The sequence below is a fragment of the Rhinatrema bivittatum genome, chromosome 1, assembly GCF_901001135.1.
Source record: "Rhinatrema bivittatum chromosome 1, aRhiBiv1.1, whole genome shotgun sequence".
Classification (NCBI taxonomy): Eukaryota; Metazoa; Chordata; class Amphibia; order Gymnophiona; family Rhinatrematidae; genus Rhinatrema; species Rhinatrema bivittatum.
The window spans coordinates 506594965-506615565 of record NC_042615.1 but is presented as its reverse complement, the minus strand read 5'-3'; the positions used below and the strand labels follow the sequence as shown (position 1 = coordinate 506615565).

The 20601-nt window shown below is 42.6% G+C and overlaps 1 protein-coding gene across 1 annotated transcript in view; it reads left to right on the top strand.

Moving 5' to 3' along the window:
* LOC115096376 (myosin-4-like) overlaps nt 1–8771 on the top strand; it is a 54263-nt gene extending 45492 nt beyond the window's left edge. Inside the window, exons 38-40 of the mRNA XM_029610887.1 lie at nt 6189–6284; nt 6904–7038; nt 8634–8771. Coding sequence (XP_029466747.1) covers nt 6189–6284; nt 6904–7038; nt 8634–8651 — 249 coding nt within the window. The 3' untranslated portion in view covers nt 8652–8771. The remainder of the gene's footprint in view (nt 1–6188; nt 6285–6903; nt 7039–8633) is intronic.
* Nucleotides 8772–20601: the final 11830 nt, after the last annotated feature.

Here is a 20601-nt window from a genome sequence, read left to right as displayed (position 1 = left end):
TTTTAAAAAGGGCTCCAAGGGTAATCCAGGAAACTACAGACCAGTAAGCCTGACTTCAGTGCCAGGAAAAATTGTTGAAACTATTCTAAAGAACAGAATCACTGAACATATAGAAAGATCTGGTTTAATGGGACACAGCCAGCATGGATTTACACAAGGGAAGTCTTGCTTTACCAATCTGCTACATTTTTTGAAGGGTTAATAAACATATGCATAATCAAGAGCCAGTGGATATAGTGTATTTGCATTTTCAGAAGGCATTTGACAAAGTTCCTCATGAGCGGCTTCTAAGAAAAGTAAAAAGTCACAGGATAGGAGAGAATGTCCTATTGTGGATTGCAAACTGGTTAAAAGACAGGAAACAGAGAACAAAACTAAATGGTCAGTTTTCTCAGTGGAGAAGGGAAACAGTGATCTGTACTGGGACCAGTGCTTTTTAACATTTATAAATGATCTGGAAAGAGGAACAATGAATGATCACATTTGCAGACAATACAAAATTTTTCCGAGTCGTTAAATCACAAGCAGATTGTTAAAAATTGCAGGAGGATTTTGCAACATTGGAAGACTTGGCAAGCAAATGGCAGTTGAAATTTAATGTGGACAAATGCAAAGTGATGCACATGGGGAAAAGAAACCCATTGTTACATAACGGGGGTTTTCGTGTGCCCTTGGGCCTCGGCCCAACCCCAGACGGATCCAGGACCGAACCGAGGGTTGACGGCGTGTTCCAGCATGGCTGACGGTCTTACCCTCTGCCAGGCCTGCAAGCTCCCAAGGCCAACAACAGGATGATGTTGGAATGTGAATGGTCCTCCGACCATTCCGAGCCCTTTCGGACCTGCCGCTAGGATCGGCATGGAGCAGCAGGCCTGGCCTGAGGTCGAGGACAGACGGGCCTTGACATGAAGACATGACACCAAGTTCGATGCTACGGCATCGCGGACAAAGACATGACACCAAGGCTGATGCGGACGGCATCAGAGACGAGGGCTGGAACAAGACATGACACCAAGGTAGTTGAAGACATGACACCAAGGCTGATGCGAAGACATCACGGACCAATGGTCGATGCGATGGCATCCCTGACCAGGATCGATGCGACGACATCAGGAACAAGACGTTGACATGATACCAAGACTGATGCAACGGCATCCGGGACGAGACGAGGAACTTGACGAAATCCAGACGAGACGAGAGATTGGACGGAAGGACATTGGCACTGTCTCTCAGGGCACCCTACACAGTCCACCCGCGGGACTGGTCGCGGACCACCTTGTCCCACTGCGCACCCTACACAGCCCGAGGAGGCTGGTCACGGACCACGCTGAGAACGGGACGAGCGCAGGGAAGAATCCAGCCGAGGCAGAAATTCGACGACGGAGCCATAAGTCATCCGGAGCTCTGCAAAGGCTGGCAGGACATGACGGCTCAGGAGCACAGGAACGAATTCCACCTGTAGGCTACTCCACGCTCGGGAAAGACGTCATCCGAGAGAGCACGGCCTGACAGGTACCAGAAGGCTCAGGAGCGCTGAAGCAAACACCAAGAAGGGCAGGACACTAAGGAACCTGGGACATCAGGAAGCGGAGGATCAAGACGAGACACCAGGACACCTAGACAAGGACCTCAGGCACGAACATGACTTGACATGGCGAGACGAAACGAAGAGGAGCTCCACGAAGAAGACCTGACGGAGCTCTGGCAGGCAGGAGCCTCCAGAGTGAAGTAACTCCAATGCAAGGCAAGGCTAACTGGAAGTTGAAGTCCTTTTATAGGGCTGCAAACAGGCGACTCCCTGGTAGGAGTTTGGATGGTCCACACCTAGCTGGCCCTATAACTAAGGAGGAGTGCTGCAGGCTGGCCCCTAGGGAGAAGGGCGTGGCTCAAACCAGGAAGTCCATGCAGACACAAGCAAGCCTCAGGCAGGCCCCAAGAACATTGCGGCCTCCCAGGTCCTGGAGCAAATCCTGGATAGTTCGTAGGCGAGACACCGGCTTCAGAGCGGCCTCCAGGAAGAGGTAAGGAGCCTCCCATAGCACCGCTACAGGAGGGTTCATAACACCCATACTGTAATAGTTATACAATGTTGGGTTCCATATTAGAAATTACTGCCCAGGAAAAGGACCTGGGCATCACAGTGGACAATAATTTGGAATTCTCAGTTCAGTTTGCAGCAGCGGTCATAAAAGCAAACAGAATGTTAAGAATTATTAGGAAAGTAATAGAGAATAAAACAACAATGTCATAATGCCTCTGTATTGCTCTATGTTGAGGCCACACCTAGAGTAGGGTGTGCAATTCTGATTGCTGAATCTCAAAAAAAGATATAGTTGCATTAGAAAAAGAACAGAGAAAGGCTACCAAAATGATAAAGAGGATGGAACAGCTCCCCTATGGGGAAAGGCTGAAGAGGTTGGGCACAGGGCACAGGAATAGATGTTAGTGAACCCTTGGTGCCAAGGGGTAATTGGTGCAGCCTAGAGGGTGAGCCCATTAGGCCCACCCCATCAGCTGGCGGATGTGCCCTGTAGTGGGACAGACTGGAGTTTTCTCTACACCAACTGCCTTTCCTGCAGGTTGAGCCCTTAGGTTCTAGAAATTGGCAGGTCTTAGATGGGTCTCTAGGGCAGTGGCGAGAACAAGAGTCCAAAAGCCAGGCGGAGGTCAGGGCAGGCAGCAGACAAGGATGGTCAGAGATCAGAATCCTGAAAGTCAAGCTGACAGAGGGTGAGACAAGATGATACAGAACAATACAAGAGGCACAGATAGGAAAAGGATTGGGTAAGGCAAGGACAAGGCAATGCAAGGACTCAGGAACAAGGCAAGAGACAAAGGTAGGCTTGGAACACAGGAAAACAGAATTGACAGGAACACAGGCAACACACTTACAAGCAAGGCACATCAGGAGACCTGTTACTGAGACGAGGAACCACTGTGGGGCATGGGCTTAAGTAGGGCAAGCCGGTGATATCATCAGAAGGAGCCGTTCAGGTTCTTTCCACCACTGCGTGCATATTATGTGAGCGCATGTGCATGTACACAAATGCCTACAGGGAGGCCAGGTGTGGCAGCATGGCGGCTGGATCCAGCAGCATTCCTGCCACATGAGATTGGGTGAGTGCCGCAAATCCTAACATTCAGTTTGAGGACGAGATGGCTGAGGGGGGATATGATAGAGAGCTATAAAATCATGAGTAGAATAGAACGGGTAAATGTAAATGGGTTATTTACTCTTTCACAAAGTACAAAGACTATGGGGCACTCCATGAAATTAGTAAGTAGCAAATTCAAAACAAATTGTAGAAGATTCCTTTTCACTCAACGCACAATTACTGGAGGATGTGGGTAAGACAGTTAGCATAGCTGGGTTTAAAAAAGGTTTGGACAAGTTCCTTGAGGGGAAGTCCATAAAATGTTATTAACCAAACTAGTAGACTTAAGTATCACTGCATGTGATCTATTTACTGTTTGGAATCTTGTCAGGTATTATGAAATGGATTGGCCACTGTTGGAAACAGGATACTTGACTTGATGGACCCTCAGTCTGACCCAATATAGCAAATTCTTATGTTCTTAGGTCTGAATTGCTCATTCAATATCTTCATGGCATGCCATCAAAACTGGGGTCCCTCAGGTTTCTACATTATTGGCCTCATTATTCAATGTTTGCTTAGTTTCCTTATGTAAAATACTTGCTGATCTTGGTGTCAACTACAAATCTGTGCAGATTTCATTCCCATGCAAGCATCTTGAGCTGCCACCTTTGGTTTAATCTTTATCTGTGTAATGCTGGCCCAACTGCTCAGCCTCGCTCACCCCTGGGAAGCCACTGGCAGGATGCTGCCATGTTGGTTGCTCTAGCGTAAAAAGCTGGGTCGGTGTCTCCGTATACTTTATCCTCGAGGGTATGTAACCCCTTTTTGCATTCTGTTCACAAATCTGGTCCCCTTCTCCGAACACCACATATACACAAGATATTTTTCCAGTCTACATAAACATACACACTAAATATACAGAAAACACACACAAAAAAAGAAAAAGACAAAAAAGAAAAAAAACACAAACCTTAAAATGCAAAGACTGCACCTATATGTGTGTGTGAAGGATAAAGCAGGACAGCGTCTTCAATGTCTCAATGACCCAAATGCCACTATACAACAAAATTAGATAATCAATAAATCTAAATTCAAAAGTACCTCAAATATATGAAAGCGGGAGAAGTTGAAACTTACCAAAGATCTTTAAATAAAGCAGATAGTGTAGCTACAACAATTGCAAAAATATGCCACGGCGCTTATCCTGCTCAATGGCTGCTGGCTGCTCTAGGCATGCGTGCATATTACCTGGTTGCACCTTAAAAGCCCCATGGCAGGAACTCAGCTGCAATGCCAGGAGATGAGGTCTTCAGAGACTGGATTTTTAAACTGCAACCACGCTGCCAGCCGGCGCCTCACCAACAGGTCCCCTGCCATGCCTTGCCTGCAGTGCGCGATGCTTCTCCTCTTTGCCTCCCTCCAGCCTGTTCCTGCCTTGCCTCGTTCCTTCCCTGCCTTGCTTCAGTCTTCGTCTTGCCATGCCTTGCTTCAGACTCCCCTGCCCTCCTCCTCTGACTGACCTCCATGCTTGACCTCTGTACACAATTGGACTCTGCCCCACTGCCACCTGCCCTGACCTTCCCTGTGCTCTGCCTCCGCCTGACTGCTCTCCTGCTGGTGCCTCGCCTAAGTCCTTCTGGCCTCCGAATCGAAGGACTCAACCTGTTGGGGGAAGAGGCTGGTAAAGGTGAAGCCTAGCCTTGTACCAGCATGAGCGTGTCTGCCTGCTGTCAACGAAGGCCTAGCGAGTTCCTTGCCGGGCTGCACCAATCTCGCCACAGCCAAATGACTCACGCTCTGTGACAATCTGCCTGTCATCAAAGATGGCTTGACTATAATAGGTTGGCATTAAACATTGGGAAAACTGAAATTAGCAGATTTCCATCTGAATGTGCCCTATCTACATTTTAATTTGAGATGCATGAGAGACCCTTTTGAGAAGCAGGTGCATAACCTTGGCATCCTCTCGGATTCAGATATGTCAATGAGGGCTCACATTAAAAAGTCTTATAAAAACTAGTTTTTAATAAACTTCATATATTGTGAAGATTAAAACTGTTATTTGAGCCTGGGGATTTTCGATCAGTTCTCCAAATTTTCATTTTTTTTCAGGAATTGATTATTGTAACCCTCTCCTCACTGGACTGCCTGCTACTTCAATCAGAGCCTTACAGATTTTGCTCAGAAACCTGACCATGTTACTCCTATTCTGTGTGTGCATTGTATTGGTTACCCTGTTTATTGGAGAATCAAATTTAAGGTTGCTATGCTGATCTTGAAATTACGAAATAATCCCTCGACGCCCCTGGATCTCTCCTGTATTGCGTACATACAGCCCTACGTGTACTGTAAGGTCAGCTAATGAAATTCTTCCTGAGGTTCCCTCTCCTCCATTGGGCTCCCCCCTTAGTGAGATTCAGGTTCAGGCCTTTTCGGTGGAAGTCTCTTCCTAAACGACTGCGGATCACAAGTAGTTCTGGTACCTTTAAAAAAAAAAAAAAGCTTTAAAAACAGGGCTTTTTTCAGGCTGATTGCCCGTAGTGTGCTGGTTATGGTGGCTCTAGTTGGAATTCGCTTGATTGCCTTAAGCCATGTTCTTGAATGAATTAGACTTTATTTTTTTGGTAACTGAAGTCTTATTTTAATGTTTTTGTGATCTTACTGTTTATGTACTTTTTATTGCATCCTGCTGTGGAATGGCGGGCTCAAAATGATTGAAAAAAAATAATAATAAATAAATAAATTGAGTGCATTTGCTGTTATTTCCTATTTGGGACTGAAATGCCTGATGTGTGACTCGCATTTGCCCTTGGTAGCCTCTGCCAATGAGGTGAAGTATTAATATGCTAATGTGAGACTATCAGCTTAAATATTTACAGGTCCATTTCTGCAGCTGGCCCATACTAAAAACTCTTTATTTAAAATTTCTTTAATACTGCCTATATTGGAACATCTATAGTAAGCAGTTCACAAATTACATGCACGATGTATTGAAACGAACACAGGCAAGCAATACCAGATATTACTAAAAGAACCATATAAGCTATGTTTTATGGCGCGGTTAGCTATGTGCATTTCTCCTATGTACAGAATGAGGAAGATAAGAAAAATTTGCTGAGGCTGCAGGATCTGGTGGACAAATTGCAGCTGAAGGTGAAGGCCTACAAGAGACAGACCGAGGAATCTGTAAGTCAAAAATACAACTGTCATAGCGATTTTGTACAGCTGTCATAGGAATCTGTAAGTCAAAAATACAGCTGTCATAGCGATTTTCCAAAACTTGGCACTCTGCCACGTATTTAAGCATATAACTTTGCAATCACGATGCATGTTGTAGCTATATATATTTCATAAGGTAATAATGTTTCTTTTGTTGTTGTTGTTGTTTTGGAGAAGGATTTTACAGTCCATAAGAAGTTACGGCAGTCATTCACCACATACAAAGTAATTAAAAAAAAAAAAGTAAAAGAAAATATGGTTTGAGCAAAGAGAGACAAATAAAAATATAGATAAAATTTGAAGTGCGGGGAAAGAAAATGACGTACTTATTTGCAAAGTACATGACAGCAATAGGCTTCTTCCCTGAATCTGTAACCATTAGATTGCGCTGTCAGACGTTTTGTCTTTCAGTTTTGGGGTTGCTGTTCTACCCCTCACAATATATTAGAATCAGGTTATTAAAAATAGCCTGATAGGTTCTGAAATGGAGATCCTGTTCAGAAAAGGCCATCCTGACTTTGACTGGAGACTTAAAAAATAAAAATAAAAAGAAATGTGCAATCTGTGTTGATTTTCTCCTCGTTAGGAGGAACAAGCCAATGCACATCTGTCCCGGTTCAGGAAAGTGCAGCACGAGCTCAAGGAAGCTGAGGAGAGAGCAGACATTGCCGAATCGCAAGTGAACAAACTCAGGACAAAGAGCCGCAGCATTGAGAGCAAGGTGAGAAGAGCAGAAGCAAAAATCTCGTTTCCAGTTTAGATGAATTCCAGTCAGACCTCTGACCCCGAGGCTGAGAAACCTAGTAATGGACCAATATCTCCTTCCATGTGTCATAAAAGTTCCTATTTTAAGTTTCTCGCTAGATCTCAACTTAAACTAACATTAAATCCCAAAAAGACTGAAGTCATTTGATCAAGTAGAAATCCTTCAATAGGAAAACCTCCGGTTCTAGACTCGGGTACTTTTCAAATTACTCCCTCAAATCAAGTGTGGGATTTAGGTTTCCAGCTAGATGAAAACCGTACTATGAAAAAGCATATCAATAAATGTATTAATACAGGTTATGCCAAGCTGCGTATATTACATAGGTTGAAACCATTATTAACTTTCGATGACTTCTGTACTGTACTGCAAACTCTCATTTTCTCAAACCTAGACTACCGTAACTCTCTATTACTCGGTCTTCCCTGCATGTACACTAAAACCACTACAATTATTGGAAAATGCCTCAGCTAGACTCTTATTAGGAACTAGGAAATTTGATCACATCACACCCTCACTGATCTCACTGCACTAGCTGCCAGTACAATCTCGAATCTATTACAAAGTATTATCGTTACTATTCAGAATCATTCATTCCAGTAATACTGGTCTGATCGGAGTGACATTACAACCATACCCACCTCAGCGAACACGAAGATCCCAAAATAAAAGGACCATCAAATGTTCCTACAATACGGAGTACACATCTGATTCAGGTTAGAGATTGTGTGCTCTCCATAGCGGGTCCAAAGTTTTGGCATTCCCTACTTGAGATGTTACGCTTGATACCAGATAGAAAGAGATTTAAATGTGAACTAAAAAAAATGGCTATTCAAAAATGCATATAACCTAATTTTAAAAACTTCAGAATATAAGAGAGCTACAATAACAAGGAGGAGGAGAGACTTTAATTGAACCATGAGGAATAAAACATAACGAGAGATTGAAATAATCTCAATACAATCCACTAACTATTATATGATATTTGTTATATTAATTTACTGTACTAAGTGCCTTAGGTCTTAGATCTTTAGTAAGAGGTGTAATATGTAATGGAACATTTCATTTGATATATGATAATTCCTCTTTACGAATACTATATCTATAAACCATCAATTTTTGTTGATTTATAGTTATGAATGTTAATTTTGTAAACCGTTGTGATCTTAATATGGAACGACGGTATATAAAATGTCTAAATAAATGCATAAATAAATCTTGAAATGCCAAACTTTCCTCGTTCTCCTTTATTCTACCTCTGCCTGTCCTTTCTCAGTTCCTCTTCTCTTTTTTTCCCCCTTCCCTTTCAAAATGTGGTTCACATGCCGTCATCCTACTTTGCTCTGGTGGCAACATTAAAAAAAATAAACCGGGATCTTTGCAATTTTCAATAAATAATGCCCAGGTCATTTGATACCTGATCCCACCAGTCGGCCCTCCCCATTAATTCACTGGGGGATCTGACATTGTAAACTAATTTCTGCTGTGAAGAACTTCACCAGATACTTTCTTTAAAATATGCCTCTTTTTGTTTGTTTGTTTTTGTTTTACAGAAAGGCGACGATGAATAGTGAATCCATATTCAGCAGTGAGAGAGGAAGTCAGAATGTGCAAAGTATGAATTTCTAACTTCTCTCAACGTTTAAGTGCATTTTTGTGTCTGCCTCTCCAATAATAAACACATGAAGCAAGGGTGAAACTGTGTCTTATTTTATTTTATTTAGCTCACGCCTTTTCATTGGTAGCTCAAGGTGAGTTACATTCAGGTACAGTGGGTGTTTCCCTGTCCCCACAGGGTTTACAATATAAGGTGTTTATTTACTAAAGGTTTCCTCCAATTCTGGGTCTTGGGGGGGGGGGGGGGAAGCTTAGCAAACCAGGCCCCAAGTTTGTACCTGAGGCAATGGGGAGGGAACTGACTTGCCCAAGGTCACCAGGAGCAGCAGTGGGATTTGAACCCTGGCTCCCAGCTTACTGCTCCACATGAGGGCCTCCTTTGATCCCTTGCTGTTGCCTGTAGTGATGGAGACCCTGGCTACTAGAATCAGGCAGGAAGTGGACACATAAAAAAAATTATGCAAGTTAAGATGATGCATAAAACTGCAGCTGAGGTTCTTTCAGATCCAACCCATTCAATGAGTTTCCTGTGGATCACCATAGATGTTACTTAGAATTTGCTCACTTACAAGGCCGATTCAGTAAAAGTCCGCGGGAAAGCGGACGAACGCCCGCTCTCCAGGCGCACGCACCGGCCACTCGCCGGTGCGCGCGCATACGATAAAGTAGTGGTGGTAAATTAGGTGGTGCGGTAGAAACGGGCAAAAGGAGGCGCTAGGGACGTAGCGCGTCCATAGCGCCTCCTTTTAGCCCGGAGCGGGCGGCTGTCAGCGGGTTTGACAGCCGACGCTCAATTTTGCCGGCGTCGGTTCTCGAGCCCGCTGACAGCCACGGGCTCGGAAACCAGACGCCGGCAAAATTGAGCGTCCGGTTTTTAATTGCTTTTCTGTGCCACTTTTCCCGGTGCCTGCAGAAACTAGCGCCTACCCTTTGGGTAGGCGCTAATTTCTGAAAGTAATAAATGTGGCAGCTTGGCTGCACATTTTACTTACTGTATCCTGCGGGCATTAGGTGCCGTGGGTTGGACGCGCGTTTTCCGCCCCTTACTGAATAAGGGGTAAGGGAAAACGCGCGTCCAAGGGCAGGTTAACAGTACAGTATCTGCCAAGGGCAGATACTGTACTGTATCGGCCTGTTCCAGAGTACAGAATAAAAGAGGATAAGACAGATATCTTCAGGGCTTAATATGTAGACAAAATGGAAGTGGAACTGAGGAGTGGGAGAGGTGAGGGGTAGGGCCAGGGCCTGGAGTTACCTGTGGGAGGGGGGGGGCGAGGTCAGGACTGTGGGAGAAATTTCTCTCTCCCACACACACATATCCAAACACACTCTTCCTCCTCCTTCTCCAGGGATGCTCCATCCCCAGCCCCCGGCCATTTTTCACCCACCAGAACTGACTTGACATCATTGGCTTTGTTCCACTTTACTTACATCCAGCAAACAGGGTGACAGAATACTAATTCATTCCTCCAGAAATTAAGTCCTGGGTAACAGACACAAAAAGGCGTTGAATTAGCACAAGCTTGAAACTTGGGAGCAGCAGCTAAGCAGCCAGGATTGGTAACCTTGACAGTTGGCACCATTGCTGATAAGTTCACAAGCTTGTGTTAATTCAAAGCCTTTTTAAATGTCTATTTTTGGCACTGCAGTGTCTGCCATCAGGATCACCCTCTCCTCTCCTCTCCTCTTCCCTGCAGACCAGGAGAGGAAGGGCTGGATTAGGGACCAGGCAAGAGCTGCTGCAGCTGCTCCAGGCTCACCCTCTTCCCCTTTCCTGTAGGCTGCCTGCACACTTGGAGACCCAAAGAGGCTGGTGGCTTGAACCTCCCAGATCTGCAGAGTTATCACTGGGCCTGTGGATTAGTGGGAGCTATGGTGTGGTTGCATAGGGATTATGATATACTCTGGTATGCACTTGAATGCAAATTGGCATGGGATGTGGATTTATCAATGTTACAACTACAGCCAGACTAGCTCAAGAGCGCCAAAAAAGCTAGTGGGACCAGCCCTCACATTACTTACATTCTAAAAATCTGGAGAGCCTTGAGCAAAAAATCGGCCGGAACAAGGCCTCTCAGCGCTCACTCCCTTGTGTGGGAATCTCAAGCTAGTGACGACTATGTTGTTATAGAGATGCCACCCGATTGTGGAAGCTCGGTTTAAAATTTCTGGGTCAGTTATGGGAAAATGATACTACATAACTTCAATCCTTTCAAGATCTCAAATAAGATTTTGGGGTTTGTTGTAATGCGAGATGCACGGAAGCAAGAGACGTCAGACAGGATTCTAATGAAGCCAGGAAGCCATCCCCCTGAAATCACTTCAGGCAGGCCTTTTATTGTGCTGCGTTACATATTATTTGCGTATACAATCACATCCTTAATAACAACAATATTCTCGGAGACATAGCTGCTACAGATTATTATGATTAACTCATGTTACTATCTTTGTGAGAGAAAGCAGGCATTCTGTGCTTAGGGCAAAGGTTGTTTGTGCTAAGAGCAAGGTCTGTAGGAAAGCAGGCACAAGCAGACTGTGTCTGTTAGATAAGCAATACTGAGAAGTGTTGAAGCAGATTCAGCCTCTTCCTGGCTTGCCAATCAAAGAGAAAAAGCTTACATCTCCACAGGGGTTGAGGATGACTCGGAAGTCTTTTACAGACAGTTAGTGGCTGAAGTGACCCGCTTCAGAGATAAAGGGTGGCAGCCCTTGGTCCTCGACCCTGTAGTGTGTATCCTCATTCAGGATACTGTACCTCATAGGGGTATATCTCTTTTCTATATAGCCTTGTTGAAAATACAGGTTGTGCAGGAACCCCCATTAGGCTTAACACAACAATGGAACAGAGACCTCCAGCTGGCATTGGAAAAGAATTTGAGAGAAAGCACACAAGATTTCTTTATGTGTTTGCCATGTGGAAATGATGGTAAAGCTTCTCCACTGGACATACAGATACCCTTTATTTTATACCATATTCTCTCCTGACGCTACAGGGTTGTGTTGGCGGGGATGTGGACGTCCAGGCTCCTAATATTCATGCCTGGTGGTCCTGTGACTTTATTGTGGCTTTTTGGTGATCTGTTATGGCGGTTTGTCGCCTTATCTTGGGAAAGGAGATAGCCATCACCCCAGAACTCTGCTTGCTGGGGCTATTGGGGGGCGACGGGAGACAATCTCACTAACTCGCAGAGGAGACTGGCAGACCGTTTAATACAGGCTGGGAGATTTACGATAGCTCTAATGTGGAAACTCTAAGGTGCTGGCAGAGTCAGGTTCATGAAATTGCTCAGGTGGAGAAGCTTACCTATATGCTAAAATGTAATTTATTTATTTAGCATTTTTTATATACCGAGGTATAGCAGAGTTGCCTTCACTCCGGTTTACATACAGAAACAACATGTTACATAGAACGATGTATGAAGATTACAATTTAAAATTAACGATAGTAAATACAACAGGAGAATGTATAACAAGATAACACAGGATAGAACCCTGAATAGATGTACATATATCTCATGAAGCATTGAAGGGCATCTGTATCATTGTAACAGGGAGATTGAAAAATGGCAGAATATATAAAAGAATTTTAGAGTCATTGAGTGCTATCTTTAAAAGATTGGCTGAGAAGCCAGGGTTTTAAGTCTTTTTTGAAGGATTTTAAGTTATCTTGATTGGTGAGGCAATGAGGAAGCGAGTTCCAGAGCTTAGGGCCGATGATGGAAAAGGCTCTGTTTCTGATGGAGGATAATTTAGCCTGTGGAAGAGAGGGAATCACTAGATTAATTTTGCTGGCGGTTCGTGTAGTACGTTGGGAGCAATGGATGTGAATGATGTCATCAAAGGCGGAATAGTCGGCATTGTATATTGCTTTGTGGAGTATGGTGAGGACTTTGAATTCTGCTCTTTTTTCAATAGGGAGCCACTGTAATTGATTGAGAACAGGTGTAATGTGATCAGCTTTTCTTGTACCTGTTAGAACTCTGGCTGCAGCATTCTGAAGGAGCTGCAAGGGTCTCAAGGAAGATTTTGGAAGGCCGATCAATAGGGAGTTGCAGTAATCCAAACCTGAAAAAATGAGGGCTTGAAGGACAGTTTTGAAATCATGGGGGTGGAGTAGGGGTTTTAGATGTTTTATTATTTGAAGTTTGTGAAAGCCTTCCTTTATTTTTGTGGAGATGTGTTTTTTGTAGATTAGGTCAGTGTCTAACCAAACACCCAGGTCTATAACGCTCTCTTTGAGAAGGACGAGGGTCTTGTCAAAGTAGAAGGGTGGAATTGTTAAATGTCCAGGATATTTTTTGGCAATTAGGATACATTCGGTTTTGCTTGTATTTAGACATAATTTAAGATGAATTAGCAAGTTTCTGATAGTATCCAAGTGTGAGGCTGCTTTAGACATAGCATCTTCTATCGAGGAAGAAATAGGAATGAGTAATTGAATATCGTCTGCATACATGTAATACGTTATGTCAAGACTAGATAAGAGATGGCAAAGAGGGGTCAGGTAGATGTTGAATAGAATTGGTGAAAGTGCTGATCCTTGAGGCACACCTGTATCGAGGGGGACAGGAGAAGAAGAGCTATTGTTGTGAAAAACTTTGAAGTGTCTGTTACTGAGGAAGGATGAGAACCAACTGAGAGTTTTGCCAGCCAGCCCAATGGATTCTAGACATGAGATGAGAATTTTATGATCCACTGTATCGAAGGCAGCAGAGAGGTCTAAGAGAATCAGAAGGTATCCTTTTTTGTTGTCAAAACCTCTTAGGATGGTATTGGAGAGTTTAAGGAGGAGGGTTTCAGTGCTGTGGTTTTTTCTGAAGCCGAATTGGGAAGGATAAAGAATTTTATTATCATCTAGATGGTCGTTGAGTTGTTTCAATGCCGCCTTCTCAATCATTTTTGCAAAGAAGGGTAAGTTGGAGATTGGGCGGTAGTTGTTTAGGTCATCTGGATTGAGGTTTTTTTTCTTTAATAAAGGAGTGACGGTGGCAATTTTTAACTTGGGAGGCAGCTCGCCTTCCTCGAGCGATTTGTTGATGATTGCTGAAATTGTTGGGGCTAAAGGATAGGCAATTTCTTTAAGAACTCGGGTGGGAATGGTGTCGAGTTCATGACGAGCAGGGTTGATTTTCTTCATCATTTTTTCTGTTTCAGTGATGGAAATAGGTCTGAAGTCGAGCCAAGGAGGGATGTTAATTGAAGAAGTTTGTAAATTGAAGAAAGAAGAGGTGATGAAGGTGTTTGTTATTTTGGAGATTTTATCCTTAAAGTAGATGGCTAAATCTTGGCTTAGGTTTTTTTTGGTAATAGTAGCGTTGGAGATGTGGATATCAGAGATGAGGTTGTTTACAAGGTTGAATAAGGATTTGGGTTTGTTGGAGGAATTTATAATTTTATTGCCGAAGTAGTTCCGTTTTGTGTTTTGTGTTTTGGATTGATTTCTTGTAGGCTGCTAATTGTGAACGGTATTTTTGTAGTGTAGCAGGCAGCTTATTTTTTTGCCATTCTTTCTCTGTTTTCCTGAGAGCTGATTTCATGTTTTTTAGGGTGGTGTTAAACCATGGGTTTTGTATTTCTTTTTTGTTCTTTAGGTGTTTGATCTTCTCCGGGTTAATGATGTTAGCGGTTGTTTCAGTGATTGAGGACCATGATTGGATAGCGTTATATATGTTTGATAAGTCAAGATTCGCTAGTTGTAGACCCAGCTCTTGAAGGAGAAGATTAATTTGATAGGGTGGACGGAATTTGAAGGATTTTTTTGTAGAGTTATTATTTGTTGGGTTGTTGAAGTTCGTTTGGGATTTGCAGAGTAAGAGATGGTGATCAGACCATGGGACTGGGTTGTGAGAAATAGAAGAGTTCATGAAGAAGTTGTTGGTGAAAATCAGGTCGAGAGTGTGACCTGCTTTATGTATAGGGTTGTTCACTTGAAGGATGAAGTTTAGACTTGATAGCATGTCGAGAAGAGTTTCGCAGCTAGGAGAACGGGGGTTGGCGTCTGTATGGAGGTTGAAGTCTCCAAGAATGATCACAGGTTTTTTTATGTTGATGTTAGAGATGAGAAATTCAATGAGCGGAGAAATGTTGTTGTCTAGTAGTTTAGGGGGGCAATAAACGAGGCAGATTTGAAGATGTTGGGAGTCGAAGAGAGTAACTTCAAATTGTTTAGGGAGGTTGTGTGGGATTATTTTCATTGAAAAGTGTTTTCTTATGATAAGTAGCAGGCCTCCTCCTCTTTTGTAGTTACGGGGAATTGAAAAGGTATCGTAGTCATTGTGGTTAAGGTGGTTCAGAATTACTTGATCGGTGTTTTTTAGCCAGGATTCAGTTATGGCGAAGAAGTCAGGATTTTTTTTCTTGTAGTATGTCAGAAATTAACATGTGTTTCTTAGACAATGACTGCGCATTGATGAGAAGAAAGGTGAGACATAAGAAGTTTTTGTTGTTTTTCAATAGGGGGATGTTAATAAGGTGGCTGTGTCTGTTTTAGAAATAAGAGTTGGAGAAAGTTGTCATCTTTGATTGGGTGAGGGAGAGGAAGAAGGAAATCGGGTGAGGGGTACCAGAAGTTGAAAGAGACTGTAGGGGCCGAGTGGTGGATGCTGGAAGTTGAATGCTGTCCGAGTGGTGGACACTGGAGGTTGAATGCTGTCCGAGTGGAGGTTGAATGCTGTCCGAGTGGTGGACACTGGAGGTTGAAAGCAATCCGAGTGGAGGTTGAATGTTGTCCGAGTGGTGGACACTGGAGGTTGAATGCAGTCCGAGTGGAGGTTGAATGTTGTCCGAGTGGTGGACACTGGAGGTTGAATGCAGTCCGAGTGGAGGTTGAATGCTGACCGTGTGGAGGTTGAATGCTGTCTGAGTGGTGGACACTGGAGGTTGAATGCAGTCCGAGTGGAGGTTGAATGCTGTCCGAGTGGTGGACACTGGAGGTTGAATGCAGTCCGAGTGGAGGTTGAATGTTGTCCGAGTGGTGGACACTGGAGGTTGAATGCAGTCCGAGTGGAGGTTGAATGCAGTCCGAGTGGATGTTCTCTCAACCTGCTAGGTTGAGAGAACATTGCCCAAATCTCATCTTGGAGTGAGTTTCCTCACTCCGAAGGCCAACAAATCTTCACAAGAGACCACTGTTCTGTTCGTAGGTGTCACGTAGCATGTCAAAGTGGCCCCTAACCCCCTACACACTTACCTAATCCCCACCTCGAGTTACTAGGTGGGCCTACCCTAGGGAATACCTGCCTATGGGCCTTGCTATTATGGCCAGTCTCTCTCTCTCTCTCTCTCTCTCTCTCTCTCTCAGCCTTACAGGACGCATCTGAAATCGGTGTTGTTAAAATCAGCATTATGACTGTGCAATAGCTCTTCGCAGGCTAACCCACTCCTCCTATTTTTGGAATTTGCATCACACCATACGATATGATGCGATAAGCCCTTACCGCATTTTGATAAATGACCCCCTAAGTTTGAAAAACCGGCCCTCTCTCTAACCTGTCCCTCTTTTACCTCAATAAAATTGTGCAGTTTTACCTGCACAAATTTAGCTTGTTAGAGGAGCCAGATTTTTAACCAGCTAAAACCCAGTTTTAGGGAAATAAATCTTTTGAATATTAATCCTCCCCCACCAAGCTATGCAATGAAATGGAGCATTCTTCACTAGAGACTGGGAAGGAAATTATAAGCTGCTTTTTTTTTTTTTCTTCAGAACCATATCATGTGTAGCTTCCACCTGCAGCAGGTTCACAACTGGCTGCATAGCCCTCTGGTTGATTTCCAGAAACCTGGAAAAAAACAAAATAGCTCAGCCACAGCTGTTGCTTCCCTCTGCAGGATAATAGCAGTAATGCAGAATATCTAAATACAAGGGCATTGCTGGAGAGAGAGCAAAGATCAGAAGCCCATTTTCAACAGCGGACTCACCAAGACTCATGACAAGAAATAAAGAGAATTCAATTCATGTTATTGCTGCTTTTAAATTTGCATTAACAGTCGTCTCTCAGGCAAGGGAATTATAAATGAAGCTGGGCTGGAGATCTGAAGCAATCTCAAATCATCTTTGGTGCCTGTAGACTGTACCCTCTATTCGTGTAAACCATACTTGGTGAGTTTTCCTGTTTGTACTCCACCCCAAAGCCATCTCATAAAGAAAAAGACATAGGTTTCCACAAATGCAAGGGTAAGAAGCCCACCCATAATGCATTCTCCATTTCTAACCCTAGCCCTACAAGTGAATGCTTGAAGACTTTATATATGGTGCTGGATAGCAATAAGAATTATCCAAAGCTGATATGTACAAGAGATTTTGAGACCACATTAGACAACATTATGATACTGTTTTAAAAATAACTTTCCACATATTTTTCTACCACATTTGAAGGGGAGGATTAGTGCATCACCCATTCCATTTTTCAAGACAGCAGTTTGACTGGTTTCTTAGCTCTCTTTTTCCTTTGATCATATTGATTTTATTTTGGGTTTTTTGGATGGGGCGAAAGGCATCTCATTTCCAATTTTTTTTTTTAATGCAAAACTTTTTTATTAAACAGAACCAGAATGAGTGAAACAAACAGAACTTGGGATGCAGTTTTCCTTATTCCATTTTTATTTAAAGACATTTCTATTCCACCCACTTACCAGACTTTCTGTCCTAGGCAGTTTTAGTTTTGCACCTTCTTAGAGCCTGGACCATTAAAAACCTATCCACCTCACACTCAGGAGAGGAGCTAATAACAGCATACTTACGTATCCAAAAGTCATACTTCAGCTGTTCACATGCTAATTACATCTGCTGACGAACAGTGCAGCAGCACCTGAATGAACTGACTAAGCAGAAAACTTTCAAGCGCTTTCAAATATGTTTCACATGACATCAGTCAACTTAAAACAAATTCATCAGAAAGACACAAAATAAACAGTGAGTTTTTTTGTTCTTATCTTCCTACTGAATTATTTTACCCATGTTTTTGCTTTTCTTCTGTTTAAAAAGATGGTTCAGCCTTTGTCATAAACAAGATGGCAAGTTTGAAAAAAAGGAAAGAAAAAACATACTCCTGTCCCAATCCATTCATGGATTTTTGCAAAGGAAAAAGCAACAGTGATTAGGACCATTGGGATTGGAATTTAAAAAGTCACAAGAATTAGTAAGAAAAAAAAAACAAAAAACACAGAGACTTGCATGATATAACTCCACCATAAACCAACCCTATCTTTTAATCCATAGACAGCCTTCATGTTGTAAACGAATCAACAGATAACCTTCATGTTGTAAATGTATTACTTCCAGAGAAACAAAAATGTTCAGATCTTTAAAGAATCAACATTCACTCCCACTCCTCCATCTTTTCTACTATTTAAAAAAACAAACAAACTGGAATTTTCACATTATTTGAGAAGTGAAATAAACTGCTTTGAAATTTGGACACAACAGAATTTTATGATGCTTAAAAAATAAAAAGACAACTTTTGCAAAATCAATAAACAAATGAAACTCAGCAGGGAATTCTCTTCTTTGAACTTCCATTGTGGAAAACTTTCAGGCTGTGTAATGTTCAAACAGAAAGGACTCATTTTTCTAAGAGGGTGCCTTCCAATTCCTTAGCTGCTGTATTTAATCATCTGAAAACAGGATTGCTACTCTGTCAGAAATAACATGTAAAATTCATGGAAGAGTTACGTTCTCAAGCTCCAGTGCTAATTATTCATGTGCTTGGAAACAGTATTGTTATGTGGTTACAAATGACCATGCCTATATGGGAATTTCTGATTTCTTACAGGAGTAATGTCTCCAAATGGGTCAGTTTTTGCACATACCATGACAAAAATGTACCTCTCATTTGTAAGCCAAGCTATGGTAGGTATGATCTCAATCTCTCAAATTTACTGCTAATGCCCTTAATACTTACATTGTACCACTACAGCAGGGGGGTCCCTAAAATCATGGCCCAGATCCAGCCCGCTAAGCTTTATCAGCCCACCATAGTTTGTTATTTTTTTGTTTGTTTGTTTTTTTTGGTGCGGTGGAGAAAGTTCCTTTTTTAAATGCAGGGTGGAGTCAGAAAAGCTGACAGGCTTGCGCAGGGCCCTGCCAGTGCGAGAAGAAGCGGCAAGACCCGTTGAAGAAAGCTGCTGGCTTTGTGTGAGAATGAGAGTCTGTGTGTTTGTGGATGGGAGTGAGAAAGAATCTGTGTGTTTGTGGATGGGAGTGAGAAAGAGCCTGTGTGTGTGTGTGTGTTTGTGTGTAAGAGCCCATCAGGCTGATCTAAGAAAGCCGTGCGAAAACGTGTGCTCAGTGTTGCAGTCCCTTTTCCAAACCTGACTGCTGGCACACTTTTTTTTTTAAACCTTTTGGTTCCTCCGACTTAATATCGCCACTTTTTTGGGTTGCTCGGAAATTAATGCCTGCTCTGGGCCTTTGTTAATTTCTGAGCATAAAAATATGCAGGTCAGGTGCACTTTTTTTTTTTTTTGATCTGGGGAAAATAGCTAATAGCCTCATCAACACACAATTGCATGCGATGAGCACTATTAGTTTCACGGGGGGGGGGGGGGGTTGGATGCATGTTTTATTTATTTATTTATTAGCTTTTATATAATCGACATTCGTGGATAGATCATGCCGGTTGTATGACATTTGTGGGTACATCATGACGTTTTAGGCGCGTTAATTCCCTTGTGAAATAAGGGGTTGTGGACGTGCGTCAAAAACTCGCATCCAACCGCGTGTTTAAGTGTGCTCGGCTGAGCGCACACTATTGGATCAGCCTGCAGACGTGTAAGCACTCGTGTCTGTAATGGCCTATGTGCGCGAGTAAGCATGTGAGAGCGAGAGCCTGCATGTGTGAGGAAGGGAAGAAAACAGGAGAGAGAGCAGAAATACTGGAGAAACTAAAAAAGGAACTAGGAAAGATTGATAAAGGGAACATAGAAAAAAAAAAAAGAGACCTAGACCACCCAATTAGAAAAATAACAAGATCAGACAACATAGGTAAAAAAATATATATATTTCCGGTATATTTATTTTGTGTTTTTAGCATTTGGAATATGTCATCTTTGGGAACATGCATTTCTTATATTTTTGTATTTTGCTCTCTTTCTTCAGTATTCCACTGTTCACAAAATCTGGTTTCTCGGACTTTCCATTTCAGTTTCTGCATGGTTCTGTTTCTAATTTGTAATCCTATTCTGTATTAAGTAAGGATCGGTCTCTGTTCTGAATATATGACTGAAGCATAATATTTCTGTTAGCGTGTAGCTTCTCCATATGGATTTGCTGTAGTCTGACTTGTTTTGTTTTCCCAGTAGGTAATATATTAGTGTTCGAGGGCCTGCTGTAATATTTGTATTGCTGTTTTTTCGTTGATAAGGGTCCTGCTGTTCGAGTCCTGAAAGCTAGTGCTGTTATGGTGTGGTATGACAAGGTTCTAGGTGTTCGTGTTACTTCAGAAAGTGTTTGACAGTAAAGAAGTTTGTTTTGCCATTACTAGAATTTGAATATATATTTTTTTCTGCAGGTAAGCAGGCTGAAATTAGCCATGTAATCTGGGGATCGTCCTCCGCTCCTCTAGGTGGCGGAGCTCCTCCAAGCACACAGAACCGATTGGATGGAACGGACGGACTGGAAGGAATATTGTTCTTTGTAAAAGCAACTTTGAGAAGAGCCCAATTGGATCGGGAGATACTGTGGTGTGCAAAGGAAATATTGAGGAAGAACTTGAATGTTTTGCTATATAAAATATATATTTCAAACACGTTTGATGAGAGCATCAGTTTAAGGCTTGCGGATCTACTGGGTAATAGATAATCAAGAATAAGTAATAAATAGTGGAGTATACATTGCACGCATGGATAAAAATATATATTAAAAAAGTATTGATAAATGTATATAATGTCACTATGTTTTCAGGTATT